The sequence below is a fragment of the Nicotiana attenuata genome, chromosome 6, assembly GCF_001879085.1.
Source record: "Nicotiana attenuata strain UT chromosome 6, NIATTr2, whole genome shotgun sequence".
Classification (NCBI taxonomy): Eukaryota; Viridiplantae; Streptophyta; class Magnoliopsida; order Solanales; family Solanaceae; genus Nicotiana; species Nicotiana attenuata.
In genome coordinates, this window is record NC_031994.1 from 27,573,197 (window position 1) to 27,593,912 (window position 20,716).

Sequence of the window (20,716 nt, forward strand, 5' to 3'; positions counted from 1 at the left end):
GCCATTACCAGAACATATTGCAGGAACTGCTCCCAAGTTCCAGGAAATATAAGCTGCTTCTATAGCCAAGTAAGTAATCTGCACCATAAAGATCTTGAGAATGAACACTCTGCAACAATATGAATTTTGGATTCTGGCCATACCTGACATAAAACACAAATCAGATCAACATTTAAACCCCATTGAGATGAAAGTTTCATGGCCCACTTCAACGAGATGCTGGACTCACAATTGCAGATTGGGGGTATGCCTGCTACTCCTAATGAGCGAGTTCAGTTGGTGGGCGATTTCTACTCTATTGTTATGTGAGCTAGAAGTACACCAAGTGGCTACTTAAGGGACTAAAGTGTAAATGCTGTATTAGTTAGTTAATAGGCGGTTAATACTGTATAAAAAGGGACCACCTCCTTTGTAATGAGCTGAATTAAGCTCTTCTTCAAACGATCTCTGTTTCTCCCATTTTCTCTCTTCTTCTTCTTCTCCATTTCCATTGCACGTATGAATTCCTCCTCAATTAGTGTAGATTTTATCATGGTATCAGAGCGGTGATCACAGATTCATCGGAGTTAGAAAGAAATTTGTAGAATCGAAGCTTGACTGTAGCTCAACGGAACTCCGATCTGTTCAGCCATGGCCGGAAATGAAGTTGCTTCACTAGATCATAAAGGCGCATTGGCATAGCAATGGAAAAAATGCAGTGCAATAGTTTTGTCATGGATCGGGAGTACTGTATCAAATGAGCTGATGCCAAGCATTGTCTATGCTTCAAATGCGAGAAAGGTATGGAGTGATTTCCAGGAGAGTTTTGATAGATCAAATCTAATTAGAATCTATCATCTTTGGACATCTATAGCGACATTGAGACAAGGTACTGATTCTGTAACTTCGTATTTTCTAAAATGAAGGATTTATGGGATGAATTAGATGTGTTGGTGCCTCTGTCTTCATGTGACTGTGAGGAGGCTAGACCTTCAATTGAACATTTAAGATCACAACGTGTACTACAGTTTCTTATGGGATTAAATGAAACTTACAGTAACATAAGGAGTAATGTACTAGCAAAGAGACCTGTTGTGACTGTTAATGAAGCTTATGCAATAGTTACTCAAGAAGAAAGCCAAAGAGCCCTAGGAGTGGTAGATGCACATAAGGAACCACTCACTATGTTAGCAGGAAAAAGTACAGATTTTGAGGTAAAAGGCCAGGAATCATTTGTGAGCATTGTGGCTACAAAGGTCATCTTAACGAGAATTATTTTAAGATAATTGGCTATCCAGCTGATTTTAAGAGCAAGAAGAAAAACCAGACTGGAGGAGGAAAGGTCTATGCCAACAGTGTGAATGTGAATAATGAGGAAAATAAGGTAGCAGCCGTTCAGGTGCAGGGGAATGGACAGTTCTTCATTGAGGAACAATACAAGTAGCTTGTTCAACTTTTGTCAAAGTCAGCAACACCAGAATGCTCTACTAACATGATAGGTATAATTTCCTTATTGGCAAATGCTGGTATGTGTGATTTTGATTAGGTAATATATACAAGAGCAACTCATCATGTCACATATACTAAGGATATTCTGAGTAATATGAGAAGAACTAATGATCAAGGAAGGAGTAAAGTGCAATCGCCCACAGGAAATAAGGCACAAATAACTCACACTGGGGAAGCATCTATACTGGGAAATAAGACAGTTAAAAATATCTTATATGTACCATATTTTAAATTCAATCTGTTGTTTGTGTCAAAGCTCACCAAAGATCTCAGTTTCCTAGCCACATTCTTTCCTGATTTTTGTATGTTTACGGATCTTTACAGTGGCAAGGTGACGGGGATTGGTAGAGAACACAATGGATTATACTTGCTGAAGAAGAACATAACAGTAGCTGTAGGAGGTTTCTTGGTGAATAAAAGGGCTGAAAGTAAACTCTGGCACCTGAGATTAGGCCATGCATATCTGAAGTCAATGCAGCATATCCCAGAATTGAGGAATAAAGTGGACATGCAGGTGCAAGAAAATTGTAATGTGTGTCCATTAGCTAGGCAGTGTAAGTTAAAGTTTCCTTCAAGTAATAGTAGCTCATAGTGTTCCTTTCAACTCATCCACCTAGATGTTTGGGGACCTCATAAGGTACCCACATATGATAGAAAACACTACTTTTGTTACCATTGTGGATGATTACAGTAGATATACTTGGGTATGCTTGATCCAATCAAAGTGTGAAGTGCTGGTTGTAATAAAGAACTTTCTTGTTATGATAAAAAATCAGTTTGGGGTTAATGTGAAAGTGTTGAGGTCTGATAATGGTAGTGAATTTTGTAATTCTCAGTGCAAAAAAGTTGCTAGCATCTTTAGGAATTATACATCAGAGTAGCTGTCCATATACACCCTAGCAGAATGGCACAGTGGAGAGGAAACACAGACATATCCTAGAAGTTGCAAGGGCACTATTGTTTCAAAGCTCAGTGCTAATGAGATTCTGGGGTGATTGTGTGAGGAAAGCAACATACTTGATTAATAAATTGCCCATAAGAGTGTTGCAAGGGAAATGTCCATATGAAATACTGCATAACAAACCAGCAAAGATAGAGCACCTAAGGGTGTTTGGTTGTTTGTGTTTTGCAAGCAACTTACCAGGTGGTGACAAATTCAGTCCAAGAGCAAGAAAGTCAGTTATTATAGGATACTATGAGACACAAAAGGGGTACAGTTTATTTGACTTGGATGCTAGAAAAGTGTTCATCAGTAGAGATGTGTCATTCAGAGAACAAGCATTTCTTTTCAAGGAAGGAACTCAAATCACTGAAGATTTGTTTCCATGTGAGCCTCTCATACCAAATGATTCTTTACCTGAACACTCACTGCAGAGTTCTTCTAGTGAGGTTCAGATCACCCCTGAGGAATCAAACTCCTCCACAGCACATGATCAAGTTGAAGCAGCCCAGGCACCAGTCATGGAACCAACAGCTACAACAGACACTTAGACTCTAGATTTAGTTAAAGATGCAGTAGATTCAGTTGACACTATTGATCCCACAGAGACCATTGATGTGCAGTCAGGCACAAATCCAATTCCAAGCCAGTCACTTACTGAACATGTGGCTTCTGAAACAGCTGATGTCAGAAAATCTAGCAGGACCACAAGGCCCTCCATATGGCTGAAAAATTATGTGACAAGCTCAAACACTCAAAAACATCCCTATTGCATTTCCAACAGTGTCTCATATTCTCATTTGTCACCACATTATCAAGCTTACTTGGGAATGTTCTCTTCAACAGTTGAACCAAAGAGCTTTATGGAAGCATGTCAGGACCCAAACTGGGTAGAAGCTATGCCACAAGAGATCAAGGTTCTTGAAGATAATGCAACATGGAGCATTGCTGATCTGCGTGCAGGAAAGAGGGCTATAGGATCCAAGTGGGTGTTTAAGATAAAGTATAAAGAAAATGGGGAAATAGAAAGGTACAAGGCTAGATTAATAGCAAAGGGTTATACACAGTAAGAAGGGTTGGACTATCATGAGACTTTTTCTCCAGTAGCAAAGATGGTTACTGTTAGAACAGTCATTAACATAGCAGCCTCTAAAGGATGGGGTCTTTTCCAAATGGATGTGAATAATGCTTTCTTGCAAGGGGATCTATATGAAGATGTCTACATGGAACTGCCACAAAGTTTCCAGAGACAAGGGGAGTATAAGGTCTGAAGCTACTTAAATCACTATATGGTCTTAAGTAGGCTTCAAGACAATGGAATATCAAGTTGACTGAAGCTTTGGTGAAGGCAGGGTATCATCAGAGTGCTTCTGATCATTCACTCTTCACTAAGAACACAACTTCAGACATTGTTGTTATCTTAGTATATGTGGATGACTTGCTTATTACTGGAAGTAGTGCAGAGCTGATAAAGGAAGCCAAGCAGACATTACAGAACTCTTTTAAGGTTAAGGACCTAGGGGAGTTAAGCTACTTTCTTGGCATTAAAGTTTTGAGATCAAAGAAGGGGATCCTACTTTCACAAAGAAAATATGCACTCCAGTTGATATCAGAAGTTGGAGTTGCAGGAGCTAAATCCATCTCCACTCCAATTGAGCTAGATCAGAAGCTAACAACTAATGAGTATGATAAGCATGTAGGGGTAAATGGAGATGCAGAACTTGAGGACATAGGGAGTTATCAAAAATTGATTGGCAAACTACTTTACCTGACCATCACTAGACTAGACCTGAGTTTTGCTGTACAGGTACTCAGTCAGTTTATGCAGCAACCAAAGCAATCTCATTGGGATGCATTAATGAGAGTAGTGAGATATGTAAAGGCAACACCAGGCCTTGGGATTTTGCTTGAAGCAGGACCTATTGATACATTGTCTGCCTACTGTGATTCAGACTGGGCTTCTTGTCCTAATACTAGGAGATCTGTCACAGGGCATGTTATCAAATTGGGGAATTCTTTACTCTCATGGAAGTCCAAGAAGCAACAGACTGTCAGTCGAAGCTCTGCAGAAGCTGAGTACAGGAGTTTAGCAGCAGCAGCTACAGAAATCACATGGTTCCTAGGATTGCTTAAGGAGCTACAGGTCTAGGTTCAGCAGCCAGTGTCCCTGCATTGTGATTGTAAAGCAGCTCTACAAATAGCTGCTAATCCTATATTCCATGAACGTACTAAACATATTGAGATCGATTGTCACTTTGTGAGAGAAAAGATCAAGAATGGGTAGCTGACACCACAATACATTTCCACCAATTTGCAGTTAGCTGATATCATGACCAAAGGATTAGGGTCTTCTCAGCATCATTTTCTCTTGTCCAAGCTTAGGGTGCTGAATGTGTTTCAACCCCCCAGATTGAAGGGGAGTATTGTTATGTGAGCTAGAAGTACACTAAGTGGCTACTTAAGGGAAATGCTGTATTAGTTAGTTAAGAGGCGGTTAATACTGTATAAAAGGGGACCGCCTCCTTTGTGATGAGCTGAATTAAGCTCTTCTTCAAACGATCTCTGTTTCTCTCATTTTCTCACTCTCTTCTTCTTGTTCTCCATTTCTGTTGCATGTGTCAATTCCTCCTCAATTAGTGTAGATTTTATCATACTCAATGCTTACCCATAAACTTATAGGTATTGGTAAGTGCCAGGGCGTACCTCCTGAGGAGGATATTAACACACCTGAGCCATCTGTGCACGAGGAGGAGGATCAGAATGTGGATGATTTTGATGATGCTGCTAGTGAAGATGACGTTGAGGAGGATCTTAATTGGCAATGGTGCTGATGATCTGGAGCTAGCAGGCGGGCTTTCTTCGACGAAGGCTCTGATCGAGTGACCAGGGAGTTTTCCTTTTGCCCTCATTGACTTTGTGTTGATTATGCATTAAGGTCACCCTGTATTTTTAAATGTGGGGTGGGGCAATTCCCGCGAACAGCTAGTATTAGGATGTAGAAATAACGTTAATTTTTTATTTTAATTATTTTAGCTTCTTATTTTGATTTTTAGCTGCTTCTTGTTGCTTTTGTAGTTGGTGGAAATAGTAGCCTATAGCTTAGTAATAGTAGCTTAATGCTTATGAAAATCCGTATAACTTTGGTAAAATTCAATTACCTCTGGTCGAATTTTTACCATCCACCTTTGTTTTTTCCCCACTGCTTGTTAGTTTGAGTACCCGTATGGATTACTAAAGAACTTGGTTCTTTACCGTGTTCCTTAAGCGTAAAGTAAATAAGCAATATACCACATAAGATTTTAAACTCCAACTCCACTAGAACAATGAGCCAAAAATGTATCAATTACAGGACTGCAACTCAATACTCTCCAGTACCCCACTACTCCTATTTGATTCACAAGTTACTCTAACTTGTAAAGCAAAATGTTCACTCCAACTCACTAACTATTTATAACGTTTGATTACAACTAAATTTTCTAAGACACATTCACTAGATTTACTCGGAAGAATACAAAAGCAAGTACTCAATAGAAGTAAAAACAACTTATGGCACTTTAGTTGATGTGTAAGAGGATAGTTCAGAAGTCCAAAGTCAATCTTATTTAAACACGACTTGAGATCTTCTAGGAGATCTATTCATAGTCGGCTTCCTCTTTGATAAGAGTCCTATTGTTCCAAGGATTCCACAAGCTTTGGGAGATTTGTCTCTGGCTGACTTATCCATATCTTCTTGAGAAACGACCCTTATCACTTATAGCAACCATCTTCCACCAAATTCGGACCTGGGAACTTTGAGATAAAGTTACTGTCTTGTACATATGTACAAGTATCAATCATGAGGAGTTGATCCTTTAATCTGAGGAGCTGATTCTTCACAATAGTTAAGCAACTACATTGAGGACCTGGTTCTTTGAGCAGTTAGTCACACTTTGTTAATCATCAAAACATCAATGCTCAACAAATTCCCCCTTTTTGATGATGACAAACTTTGTACACAGAACCAGGCAATCACATTAAAGAACCAGGTGATCACAACAAGTACTTTTGAACATACATGTATGTTCATAACCCATCAACCTTATCTTTCCCCTTTTGGCATCACCGAAAAAACACAAATACATGTTAGACATTAAGCACAAATAATATGAGATTCAAGGCCAAACAGCCGACTGCACAAGCATAAGAAAACGCAACTAAACTTGGCTGATGATCCAACAGAGTACAAAGCAGTAAAGCCGAGCAATAAGAGACATTAAGTAGTGCCAAAAGGAGCCTAGGGCCCTGTCTTCATCAGTAGAACAAAATAATTTAAGCACTCAGACTAGGACAAAATTAACAAAAGAAAAGACATCCCTAGAATAGCAAAGGACTAAGAACACTAGGAAGGAACTGGTTTAAGGGTGAGAAGAAGAGGGGGTCAAAGCTTTTACAAGGGTAGCAATTTGTTGAGCGTGGGCCTCCCCGTCTCTTTTGAGCTCTTCCCCGAGTTGCTTTGTTTCCTTTCTCAGCTCATTATTGTCTTCACGAAGCTTAACATTCTCTTTAACTGCCAACTCCAACCTCTTGCTGAGTTCTGCAACCCTACTGCTCCCAGGAGGAATGGTAGATCATGTGGATCCTCTAGCCTTGATCTCCTCATAGCCACACTGATTGAGGGTAACAACATACAAAATATCATTGTGGTTTCCAACCTTAAGCTCAGGAAAGACAATGTTAAGCTTGTCAAATAAATTAGTCAACATGAAACCGTATGGCATAACATGCTTTGGTTTGGAAGTATCTGCAGCTCTTTCCATGTGCTGAATCATCAGGCTAGGAAGATTGATAGGTCCACCAGTGTCAAGTAGTTCCATCACAACCATGTCTAGTAGAGTAGCTTCATGCCTTCTCTCAGACCTCTGAAGGATGTAGGAGTTGACAAACTGAAACAGTAGCTTGTGAAAGGGAGTCATATCAGTCTTGTACACTTTCTAGGGAGCATCTAGTTCAAACTTTTGGGAGAACTTCCTGGTGACCATAATGCTAGTGTCAACATCATTGTCTATGGATGGCCACTTCTTCTTCAATAATTGTCAAATCCCAAAGAAGGGATATTCAGAAGCAACCCCAGCTCCTCAGCATCAAACTCCATGTCAAAGTCTCCTACTTTACTCTTGACTACCTTCCCATCAAAAGTGAAATTTGTGTATAACTCCACTACAACAGGAACACATACTGGGGGTAAAGCTTTAACTAACATGTGCTTCCATCGCTGTATCTCAACTTTCTCAACCAGTTGAGCCGGTCCCTTCATCTTAGTGTTCACAAGAATCTTCCTATTTAGTACTTTTCTATTTCTGAACTCTGTTCGATCAACTGCAGCTGGCACATTCTTCCTTGTCTTACCCCTACTGGCCCTTGCAGTGGAGGTAGTAGGTTTGGTGACTTTGGCTCCCTTTTTCTTTGGTGTGGTAGACTTTGCTGGCAAGCTGAGTCAGATTCATCTTCTCCATCCACTTCAATAGCAGATTCCACAATTGAAACCTTCTTCCTTGGCTTCTTTGCACTTCTGGACTCCTTCATGATTTGTGCATTAACAACCTTTTTTTACTCCTTGCGAGATGAGTTCTAGAAGGAGGAACTACTCCTTTCCTTGTTGAAATTGTTGTCTTTGTAGCTTTCACAGTGGCCTTTCTGGACTTCTTCCCTACCTCAAATAGTGGCATATCATCACTACTAACTTCTTCATCTCCAGGGGAAGGAGTTAACAGAGACCCAGGTTCTTGAACCCTTGTTTCTTCACCAATTTCTTCTGAAGGGGCTATGATAGTTTCCAATTGACTTGGAACCTTCAAATTCCTTACTCACATTCCTTTCTTCTTCCTCGCTCTCGTCATCACCTTCTTCACTCCCACCTACCTTTTCTTGATCCTCTCCCTCACTTTTAGAAACCTCCTCTTCTTCACTCTAATTTTATTCTTCTGCAGAATTATTAGCTTGTTCCCCTGCCTTATCCTCTGTATTACTCTCCTTCTCATCTCCAGATACACCCTCATTCTCATTCTTTTCTTCTCCATTAGCTATGTTGTTAGCATCATGTTCCATATGACTGGTCATAACTTCTTCTTTCTTTTCACCTTCATCATCTTCCTCATCCCCAGTCCAACTAAAATCAAGGCTATCAGAAGCCTCCTTTTGTACTGGTTCGTTATGTCCTTCCCCCTCAACCACAGGCTCCACAACCATTGTATCTACCTCATTTCCCAGATCCCCCGTACGCTCTTCTACTGTGAATTTCTCCACTGGTGACTTCTCACTTGTTGGTGGAGTATCTAGAGGTGCAACATCTATAGTAAAAGCCAAAACATCTAACATGGAAGTAGGATGTGGTCCCTCATCAGTAGTGCCTATAACTGATTCCTCGTGAATCACAGATTCTCTGACTCTAGTGTCACCCTGCGTAGCAGTTTTAGGCACTTTCTTGACAGATTTTTGTGAAGTTGCTTTGACCTTTGCTGTCTTAAAGGTATTTTTCTTAGGAAGCTCAAGTGAATGGGTAGTTGCTTTTGAAGGAAGGGGTACAGTAGAGATGAGAATGATAGGAACAAGGGAGGATGAGGTAGGTATGGTAGAGGATGTCGATAGAGAAGGAGCATGTGTGGGTGTGGGTTCTCTTGAAGGCTTGTCATTTTTCTTCGATTTGGGCTTCAAGATTTTGGATTTTACTTCAGCCTTGGTTGATGATTTAGCTTTAGAAGGTGTTTGAATGGCATTAGGCATGGTGATCAGATGAGAGACTCGAAGAAGAGAAAGAAAGGGTTAGTTCTTGATAATTGCTTTTGATTCTTACTTAGGGTTTGAGAGAAATAGCGAGGTTAGAGAAGCTGATCATAAGAGCCTTTTAAAGGTATTACTCCTGATTTGACTAGAAGAGAGAAGGCGACCGAATTTGAATTTTAACGGGACTCTTACAACAGTTACTTTGACTGTAAGGTTTGCAGGAGTGATCTTTAAATGCATAAGGATTCCCCCTACTCTTTGACTAGAAGACGATTAGAATGATGCCAATGGAATTAAAAGTCTAAGTATAGAAGTAATTTTAGAATATAAAGTACTAGTGATTTAAGACAGTATGGCACATACTTGAGTCAAAGAACCAACTCCTTATTCGTTTTTGCAATAAAGATTCAGAGCTTCATATTAGTATCATGCAACATAGTTATCAGCCACATTTTCTAAGCAAGTGGGTGAGCTTAATACAAGCACAAAGCCGAATCAAACACATTATACTTAATTATCTACGTCTTATTACGTTTTTTCTAACCAATCACTGGGAGTCAACTTAGTGGGAGGTGTTGATTAGACCTAGATCTAGTCTATTCCTTTCAAAATGATCCCTACTCAGAGCTTTAATATAAGCAATTTGATCTTCAATTTAATAGAAGTTAATTGAGATATTCCCCTTTTCAACATTATCTCTGAGAAAGTGATGTCTAATGTCAATGTGCTTGGTTCTCTTGAGCTGACAAGGATTTTTAGCAATGTTTATGGCACTGGTGTTATCATAGAAAATGGGAACACAATCAACAAATATATCATAGTCCCTTAGCTATAGTCTTATCCATAGTAACTGAGCATAACAGGATGCTGGTTCCACATATTCAACCTCAACCTCAACTGTAGATAATGCCACTGAGTTTTGCTTTTTGGTTCCCCAAGACACCAGTCAAGAACCTAGAAAATATGCTGTTCCTGAAGTATTTTTCCTATCAACATGAAACCTTCACAGTCAGCATCAGCATAACCAACTATATCAAAGTTGAACCCTCTAGGATACCATAAACAAAGGTCAGGGGTCCCCTTGAGATATCTTAGCTGATGGGCTTAAGGTCATTTAATCTATGTTTTGATGATCTAACAAACTTTCTATATAGAACCAGATAAAGGACCTGAAGCATGCCTGGTACATTAATTCAAGTTAATCAACTCAAGATAATCTGGGCAGTGTGCCTTTAGATTCACAAGAACCAGATTAGGGACCTGATCCCTTAGTGTTCCCCTGACAGAAGTATAAGTCAACTATACAGCTGGAAAGCAATTGTAGAAAGTGACTGCCTGCAACAGTGCAGCAGTCACTTCCCATTGGAAAAAGGCATGTACCAACCAAGAATTGACATTATCCTTGGGATGTCTTTAGTAGTATAACAACATGGTGTAAGGAACAAGAAATACTTGAGCATTCCGTGATATTCTTTGTAGTGCTAGCCACAACCTCTCTCAAGAACAAAGCTGTTGCAACCTCAAGGACCAGATCCAAAGGTTGAAGATATCTAAAGTCCTTAGGTTTGTTGAGTATTTGTTATTCGTTCTTCATTGTAACTCCTATCTTGCTTTATTAGAAGCTTTGTTTTAGGAAACTCAAAATCACAAACCATCTGAGTTTGTGTTGTGACTAGAGTTAGTCATAGGTTGAAGTCTTTGTAACTAGTGAGTGACAAAGTGGCTTGTGATAAGTGTATTACAAGTTAGAGTGATTGAACTCTTTGTAACTAGTAAGTGATGAAGTGGCTTGTGATAAGTGTATTACAAGTTAGAGTGATTGAAGTCTTTTTAACTAGCGAGTGACAAAGTGGCTTGTGATTAGTGTATTACAAGTTAGAGTGATTGAAGTCTTTGTAATTGAGTCATTACAAAGTGGCTTGTAATAGTGTAGTTACAAGTTAGTGAAGTTGAAATCTTACCAGTGTAGGTCGTGGTTTTTGTCCCGTTGAGTTGGGATTTTTCCACGTAAAAATCCTATGTCTCATTTACATACTGGTTCAGTAGTTAGCACTATGGGAACTGATATAGGACCATGTCTCTATACAGTTGGTGGACTCATATAAATTAACAATTGGTATCAGAGCAGGTTCTTTCTAAAAGGTTAACACCTAGAAAGGATCTTAATGGCTGCTCCACCTAACTTTGAGGAAGGACAATCAGCCTACAGACCCCCTAGATTCAATGGTCAGTATTAGGGCTAGTGGAAGACTCGTATGCATGATTTTATAATGGCAGAAGACTCAGAGCTGTGGGGCGTTATTTGTCATGGTCCACATGTTCCTATGAAGAAGCTTGGAGAAACTAGACCGATGGTGCAAAAAAACAGAAAAGAGTACAGTGATATTGACACAAAAGCTGTAGAAAAGAACTTTCGTGCCAAGAAAATCTTGGTATGTGGTATAGGACCTGATGAGTACAATAGAATCTCAGGATGTGATTCTGCCAAGGAAATATGGGAAGCTTTACAAACGGCACATGAAGGAACTACTCTGGTTAAACAGTCTAAGATTGACATGCTCACCACCGAGTATGAGCTCTTCAGGATGTAGGATGATGAGTCTATACAAGATATGCACACTAGATTCACATCTATTATAAATGAGCTTCATTCACTTGGAGATGTTATTCCCAGAAACAAGCTTGTAAGGAAGGTTCTCAGTGTTCTACCTGGCTCTTAGGAGAGTAAGGTGAATGCTATCACTGAAGCTAAAGATCTACAAACTCTAACCATGGATGAGCTAATTGGAAGTCTGAAGGCATACGAGATGAAAAAAAAGAAAGACAGTGAAAGAAGAGAGCCGAAGAAGGAGAAGAACCTGGTGCTCAAGGCTGAAAAGAATGACTCAAGTTAAGAAGATAGTGATATGGCTTATCTCACTACATGATTTCAAAAGATGGTTCGAAGAAATGGTGGTATACCTAAGATAGGTAGTACAAGCAAACCAAAAAATAATGATCGCTGTCACAAGTGCGGAAAGCCAGGGCATTTCATCAAAGACTGCCCACTTCTGAAACATGAGCATTACAAACAAAACTCTGACAAAGCAGCAAAAACGAACCCGGTTCCTGACAAACGATTTAGCCGAAAAAGTGCAGCTGACAATGTTTTGAGGCAAGCTCTTGCTGTTTGGGGAGACTCCTCCAATGAATTAGAAGGGGAACCAGATGTAGAAAACAACTCCATGATGGTAGTGGAAACTGAAGCAAATGAATATGACTCATTGTTTGCATTGATGGCTCAGTCTGATGATGAAAATGATGAGGTAAATTTTAGGGATGTTCAGAGAAATCTGAAGTCCTATTCCTCTAAGAGATTGATGTCTCTAGCAAATATTTTAATTGATGCATATTATAGTCTTGATAATGATAAGGAGGCCTTGACCATAGAGCTAGGAGATGCTGAACAATCTAGAGATGATCTTGTGGTCTGTGTGGAGGATTTAAATGAGACCATAGCTAATCTTGAAAAAGAAAAGGAAGATCTAACTGAAAATAAATAGTGTAGAAAATGAGAGAGATGACTTGATGGTAGTGGTTGTTGACTTGAAGGAAACCATAAAAAACGTAAGCAAAGAAAAGAATGCCCATGAAGAGAAAATTGCTGATACTGAGCAAGAAAGGGATGACTTTTTGGTGGTTATCACAGATCTAGAGGAAACCATTGAGGGACTCAAATCTGAACATAGGCATGTAAGTATTGAAAAAGGTAAGGGAGTAGCTAGTGAGACACACATCAAACTTGAAAAGGAATTAAATGATGTGAGAACTAGTCTATGTGGTGAACTTGAGAAAAATAGGCAGCTTCAAGCTGAATTGATGAAAGTAAAAATTGATCTTGAGAAATCACTCAAGTGGACCTGGTCCTCAGATGCTGTCACTGCCATGTACTTCAATAATAGTGGAAACAGGCAGGGAATCGGGCTCCAAAAGGAGAAAACTCCTTACAACCCTCACAATAAGTACGTCACAGTTCCCGATAACTGGCTTTGTACCCACTGTGGGAACAATGGGCATTTCAAAGAAAATTGCCAGGCCAGGGTTCAATCTGTTCAAAAGAACAAAGTGTTTGCTAAAAAAATGACTACTAAAGAGGGACCAGGTACCACTCACAAAAAATGAATATTGCCTGCATGGACAAGAAAAGCTCTTATTCATCCCTTTTCTCATTACAAGGGACCAAAACTAGTTTGGGTTCCTAAATCTAACCCATAATTTATATGTGTAGGGAACAGTGAGAGGAAGCGGACTATAATGGATCATGGACAGTGGATGCTCAAAGCACATGATTGGAAACACCATGGATTTTCTCTCACTAAAAGCCCTGCAGGGAGGGAATGTATCCTTTGGAAATGGAAAAAGGGGTACATTCTCGGTGTTGGAAAAGTTGGAAAGTCTCTTTCGCACTTAATTGAGAATTTGTACTATATGGATGGCCTGAAGTACAGTCTCTTGAGTGTTTCTCAAACTTGTGATAAAGGGAACAAAGTAGAGTTCTTATCAAAAGCGTGCACAGTTACCAATCTGGTAACTGGCGAAGTGGTCTTAGTAAGCTAGAAGATACAAGAACATCTACATTGCGGACTTTGAATCTCTACAAGCTGGTGATATGAGTTGGTTGAAGGTAGTTGATAATGATGCAGAACTTTGGCATTGAAGATTGGGGCATGCAAGCTTCTTACTTCTAAATAAATTGATTCAGAAGGACCTGGTTCCTGGTCTGTCAAATTTAAGATTCACCTGGACACTGTTCCTTAGAACAAAGGATGAGACCTTCGAGATATTTGTGGTCCTTGTCAAGAAGATCCAAGTGAAGATGAAATTGAAGGTAACATGCATCAGATCTGACCACGGGACAGAATTTGACAATGCCAAATTTGATGAGTTTTGTAATGAAAATGGAATAACTCACAACTTCTCAGCACCAAGGAATCCACAGCAAAATGGTGTTGTTGAAAGAAAGAACAGAACTCTGGAAAACATGGCACGGACAATGCTCATTGACAGTGGAATCGCCATAAATCTCTAGGCAGAGGCAATAATCACTGCGTGCTACTTGGTGAACAAGTGTATGATCAAGTCCCTCCTGAACAAAACCCCCTATGAGCTGCTCAATGGAATAAAACAAAAGATAACTCATCTGAGAACCTTTGGATGCAAATGCTATGTTCTCCACAAAGAGAAGGACCAGCTTGGGAAGTTTGATGCAAAAAGCGACGAAGGGATCTTTCTAGGATATTCCTCTCAAAGCAAAGCCTACAAAGTCTACAACAAAAGTACACAATGTGTGGAAGAAAGTGTTCATGTGTTATTCAATGACACCCTCTTCTAACAAGGAAGGAAACAGTGATGATCAAGATAATGAACCACTTTTAGTTCCTAGGGAAATATCTGATGTCTCAAATGGAAAGGCTGATACGATGAGCCAGATGAAGGACACAGGTGAAGACAATGTAACATCTTCTTCCACTTCTCAAGAGGAACCTAGTACCCGAATTACTACCACTGAAGCTGAAGAAAGAGTTGGAGATGCAGTGCAAGGCACTCCACAAGTAACAGAACAAGGAGTGCAAGGAAATCCAGTTAACTTACCCAGTTCCTCTACCAATCAAACTTCAGTCCCAAATTGGAAACACAAAAGCTCCCATCCACTTGATAATACAATCACCCCTTGATTCTGGAGTTCAGACAAGATCAAAACCATAAATTCCTTAGCCTTCTCAGCATTTCTACCCCAAATAGAACCCAAAACTGTCAAGGAAGCCTTGAAGGATGCAGACTGGATTACTGCAATGCAAGAGGAAGTACATTAATTTGAAAGAAACAAGGTATGGTACCTGGTACCTAGACCCTCAGACAGAACCATCATAGGGACCAGTGGGTATTCAGGAATAAGCTGGATGAACATGGAAATACTACAAGGAACAAAGAAAGGCTTGTTGTCCAAGGATACAATCAAGAGGAAGGGATCGATTATGATGAGACTTTTGCCCCAGTAGCTCGCATGGAAGATATTAGGATCCTCATTGCCTTTGCATCACATATAGAATTCACCTTATTCCAAATGTATGTAAAGAGTGCCTTCCTGAATGGTTTTCTCAAGGAAGAAGTCTATGTCAAGCAACCTCCAGGTTTTGAATGTCATGTACATCATGAACATGTATTCAAATTGGATAAGGCACTGTACGGATTGAAGCATGCCCTTAGAGCCTGATATGAGAGACTATCCAAGTTTCTCTTGGAAAATGGCTTCACAAGAGGAAAGATTGACAATACATTATTTTTGAAGAAACAGGGAAGGAACCTGCTCATTGTTCAGGTTTATGTGGATGACATCATATTTGGGGCTACAGCTGACTCATTATGTGAAAATTTTGCTAAACTCATGGGAAACGAGTTTGATATGAGTATGATGGGGGAACTGATCTTCTTCCTGGGTCCTCAAGTGAAGTAGTCCATAAAGAGAACATGTATCAGTCAGCAGAAATACATCAAAGAACTCTTGAAAAGGTTTGATATGAAAGCATCAAAGGTGATTGATACCCCTATTGCTACTGCTACTAAGCTAGACATGGATGATTCTGGATCACCTATAAATCAAACAATGTACATGGGAATTATTGGATCTCTACTCTACCTTACTTCCAGCAGGCCAGACATTGTATTTAGTGTGGTATTATGTGCAAAATTCCAATCAAATCCTAAGGAATCTCATCTGAAGGCTGCTAAGAGAATTTCGAGATATCTTAAAGGCACACAGGACCTGGTTTTGTACTATCCTTCAGGTGACAATTTCAACCTTATTGGTTATGATGACGCTGATTATGCAGGCTATCTGGTGGACAGGAAAAGCTCATCTGGAATGGCTCATTTCCTTGGATCACGTCTTATTTCATGGGGTACAAGGAAACACAACTCAGTATCTCTCTCAACAACTGAAGCAAAATATGTTGCAGCTACCTCGTGCTGTGCTCAGTTACTACGGATCAAGCAATAATTGGAAGATTTTGGTATATACATTGATTGTGAACCGCTTCTGTGTGACAACACCAGTGCTCTCAACATGGCAAAGAACCCGGTTCAACACAAGAGAACCAAGCATAGTGATGCCAGACACCATTTTCTTAGGGACAATGTGGAAAAGGGTCTTATTTGTATGGGATTTTGTCGCACAGAAGATCAAATTGCAGATATCTTCACCAAAGCTCTGAGCAGGGAACACTTTGAGAGAAACAGGATGGCACTAGGGTTACCTAAACCTAATGGAGAACCTGGTTCTGCTGACATGACTATGATAGTCACACTAAGGTATAATTGGCTAAAGTGTTTTATGACTAGGCCTAACTCATATCTATACCGTTGAAGGTAAACACGCATGATGATCATAGAAGCTAAAGGTACAGTGTTGAACTGCGGAAGAGAGCTGCAAAACCCTTTTTAAAAAAACAGGTTAGGAACCTGGTTCCTGTACCACAGGTTAGTAGTAATGTGTTTTTCGCATGCTTTTTCAAAAAGATAGCAAAATTAATTCAACTGCCACATCATCCGACTTTTCATACCAGCAGTTCTGAACCATTATCTCCCATTGCATCTTTTTATTTTTTCCTTTAGAGCTCTCTACCACTTCTCTCACCATGGACAACGAAGAATCGTCTCCTACTCCTGCCATCAACACCACTACCACATCTCCACCACCAGAAACCCACTTATTCACTAACCCTGATACTACTGTACCCATACCGGTTTCCTGTTTATCTCAATCACCTCTACTCCTCCGACAAACCCTGTCTCACTTCCATGTGTTGAAAACCCTACTTCTCCTCCTTTTTCTGAACAAACCAAAAGTGCTACTCCTCAGGTATCAATGGTATCTGAGGAAGATCCCGATCAGTACTTGAACTCCTATGTTCTAGACTCAGTGGCTCCCATGGAGTCACCAAAAGGAAGCGGCACAAGATATCATGGCTATTGCTGCTGAGAGTCTTATGAATGAAGGAGCTTCCCCCTCTGCCTGAATCTCAGGGGGAACAAACTTCATTCTTAGAGGATGAAAGGACTCTGGTGATTTTCAAGTCTCTGGTTGATGACATCGTCACAGAAAAACCTGTTAGAGAACCTGATTCTCTTTCATCTGAAACAAACCAGGAGGTTGCAGAAGAACAAGGCTTTTGAGTCTCCCTTGCAGAAGAATAAGCAGAGTATTAAGAAGAAGAAGAAGAGGTTGACTAAATAGGGGGAAGTTGTGGCTGACAAACACATTCCAGTGGTTGAGGTTGATGAAGATGCTGTGGCGGAACCTAGTTCCTTAGTGAAAAGATCTACAGAAGTCCAAAAGTCTGTGCTGGAGGCTTCAGAGGAAGCTGTGGAAAAACAAAGTGGAACATCTATGAAGAGTGGTGGTAAATCTAAGAAGGTTGTGGTTGAGAAAGATTTGTCTGAAGGTGATACTGTGGCTGTTGCAAGCAGGAATGGGAAGTTTGTGGAAATGTCTAAAAAATGAAAACGGGAAGCTGTGGGAGGACCTGGTTCAATGACGACCATTCCAAGTGATAGTGGCCTTGGGTAGAAGAGATTGAGAACTCAGAAAGTCTTGTGGGGTAGCATGTTTGACCCGGAAATCTCGGAGATGGCAGGTATGAGACAAGTTCTGGACTTAGGCAACAGGTGGAGAACCTGCGGGAGAAACTGCTTGAGGAACAACTATCTGCAAATGCCCGCATGAACCTAGTTCTCAAATCCATCGCTGCCTCCTCCTCCAAGCCTTTCTCTTCTAGTGCCCCTTAGGATCCTCTCAGTGACCAGTTATCTCTTGTTCTGATGTTTTGTGGCTGTTGTTGTTTTTTTTTGGCATGTTGGATTTCACCGTTGCTGCTCCTGTTGAAATAGTCCAATTTCTTATCAATGAAACAGCTCTTCTTTTGCTTGTACAATGCTTGTTTTCCTTTTAGCTTCACTTTTTTATCATGTTGTGTGCACATATGTGGCATGAGTTAGCTTTGTTAGACTTCTTTATGCCGTTTTGTCTGACTGTGTCTTTTTGTTGATGCCAAAAGGGGAAAGAATCGATTAAATTGAAATTGTAGCAAGTAATTAAGGGGGAAGCATAGAGTCAGGGGGAACATATGCGATTGTTGGTACCTTATCTAGTTAAGTCAAAGAGTCATCAATATTAAAAATTTGTCATCATCAAAAAGGGGGAAATTGATGTGCTTAAGGTCTTTTAATCTATGTTTTGATGATCTAATAAACTTTCTATATAGAACTAGATAAAGGACCTGAAGCATGCCTGGTACAATCATTCAAGTTAATCAACTCAAGATAATCTGGGCAGTGTGCCTTTAGATTCACAAGAACCAAATTAGGGACCTGATCCCTAGGTGTTCCCTTGACAAAAGTATAAGTCAACTATACAGCTGGAAAGCAACTGCAGAAAGTGACTGCCTACAACAGTGCAACAGACAATGCAGCAGTCACTTCCCATTGGGAAGAGACGTGTACCAACCAAGAATTGACATAATACTTGGGATGTCTTTGGTAGTATAACAACATGGTGTAAGGCACAAGATATACTTGAGCATTCAGTGATATTCTTTTTAGTGCTAGCCACAACCTCTCTCAAAAACAAAGTCGATGCAACCTCAAGGACCAGATCCAAAGATTGAAGATATCTAAAGTCCTTAGGTTTGTTGAGTATTTGTTATTTGTTATTCATTGTAACTCCTATCTTGCTTAGAAGCTTTGTTTTAGGAAACTCAAAATCATAAACCATCTGAGTTTGTGTTGTGACTAGAGTTAGTCAGAGGTTGAAGTCTTTGTAACTAGTGAGTGACAAAGTGGCTTGTGATAAGTGTATTACAAGTTAGAGTGATTGAAGTCTTTGTAACTAGTGAGTGACAAAGTGGCTTGTGATTTGTGTTACAAGTTAGAGTGATTGAAGTCTTTGTAACTAGTGAGTGACAAAGTGGCTTCTGATTAGTGTATTACAAGTTATAGTGATTGAAGCCTTTGTAATAGAGTCATTACAAAGTGTCTTATAATAGTGTATTTACAAGTTAGTGAAGTTGAAATCCTACCAGTGTAGGTCGTGGTTTTTGTCCCCTTGATTTGGGATTTTTCCACGTAAAAATCCCGTGTCTCATTTACATACTGGTTCAGTAGTTAGCACTGTGGGAACTGATATAGGACCATGTCTCTGTACAGTTCGTGGACTCATATAAAATAACATTAGCATTCTTTTCACAGCTTGCAGGTGAGATTCCTTGGGATTTGCTTGAAATCTTGCACATAATCCCACACTAAACACTATATCAGGCCTGTTTGCAGAGAGGTACAATAGTGACCCGATCATTCCTCTATATGGCTTCTGTTCCACACTTTTTCCTTCTTTATCAAGGTCCAAATTTGTTGCAATGGAAATGGGGGTATCAGTATACTTAGAGGAGTCCATGTTGAATTTCCTCAGGAACTCTTTAATATATTTCTGCTGTTGAATCATGGTTCCAGTAGGTGTTTGCTTGATTTGCAACCTAGGAAGAAGTTCGGTTCACCCATCATGCTCATCCCATCATCTCAGCAAATTCCTTGCACATTGCTTCATTGGTTGCCCTGAAGATAATATCATCCACATACACTTACACAATCAGACTATTCTTCCCTTTGCTCCTAAAAAATTGAGTGTTGTCCCCATTTCCTCTTAAAAAGTTGTTAGCTAAGAGGAATTTTGAGAGCCTTTCAAACCAAGCTCTAGGAGCTTGTTTCAGACCATAAAGAGCTTTATCCAGTTTGAACACATAGTTAGGAAATTCTTCACTTTCAAATGAGGAGGTTGTTTGACAAACACTTCCTCCTTCAGGTACCCATTAAAAAAGGCACTCATTATATCCATCTGGTATAAAGTGAATTCCATGTGAGCAGCAAAGGCTATCAGCATTCTTATAGCCTCCATTCTAGCTACATGTGCAAATGTCTCATCATAGTCAATGCCCTCCTCTTGATTGTATCCCTGAACCACCAGTCTGGCCTTGTTCCTTGTGATATTTCCTTGTTCATCCAACTTGTTTCTGAACACCCATCTGGTACCTATTATAGTTCTGTTCTTGGATTTCTGTACCAGGTGCCAGACCTTGCTTGTCTCAAACTAATTTAGCTTCTCTTGCATGGCTATGATCCAGTCTGGATCCTTTAGAGCTTCTTTAATGGTCTTAGGTTCAACCTGTGAGAGGAATGTTGTGAGTGTACATAGATTTCTTAGAGAAGACCTGGTTTGAACCCCTGCATTTAGATTAGAGATGATATTCTCAAGAGGGTGTGAGCTTTGATGCTTCTATGGTCTAATCTGCATACCCAGGGAAGATTCACCCGAGGAATGACCCAGATGAGCAGGTTCAGTAGGTGCGGCTTCATTTGTCTGGTCAGCAGTTAGAGTAGTTCTTTCTACTTCTTGTTCCTCATGATCACTGTCAATTTCCTTGTGTTTTTTAGATCCATCTT

At 40.0% G+C, this 20,716-nt stretch overlaps 2 protein-coding genes across 2 annotated transcripts; both read left to right on the forward strand.

Annotated features, from left to right (window-relative positions):
- LOC109227720 lies at window positions 900–3,498 on the forward strand. The gene is made up of 5 exons (XM_019392917.1): window positions 900–1,193; window positions 1,262–1,378; window positions 1,526–2,002; window positions 2,392–2,946; window positions 3,052–3,498. Exons 1-5 carry the CDS (start codon window positions 900–902, stop codon window positions 3,496–3,498), a joined length of 1,890 nt encoding a protein of 629 aa, XP_019248462.1.
- On the forward strand, window positions 15,744–16,223 carry LOC109227721 (uncharacterized mitochondrial protein AtMg00810-like). The gene has a single exon (XM_019392918.1). It carries the CDS (start codon window positions 15,744–15,746, stop codon window positions 16,221–16,223), a length of 480 nt encoding a protein of 159 aa, XP_019248463.1.

Excerpts from the sequence above, each read along its gene's own strand:
- LOC109227720 (XM_019392917.1), top strand. The coding sequence starts at position 900 with ATGAAGGATTTATGGGATGAATTAGATGTGTTGGTGCCTCTGTCTTCA. Across the intron at positions 1,194-1,261 it reads GAAAAAGTACAGATTTTGAG|ATAATTGGCTATCCAGCTGA; the intron begins GTAAAAGGCCAG and ends AATTATTTTAAG. Across the intron at positions 2,947-3,051 it reads TTGAAGCAGCCCAGGCACCA|TCAGGCACAAATCCAATTCC; the intron begins GTCATGGAACCA and ends ATTGATGTGCAG.
- LOC109227721 (XM_019392918.1), top strand. The coding sequence starts at position 15,744 with ATGAAAGCATCAAAGGTGATTGATACCCCTATTGCTACTGCTACTAAG.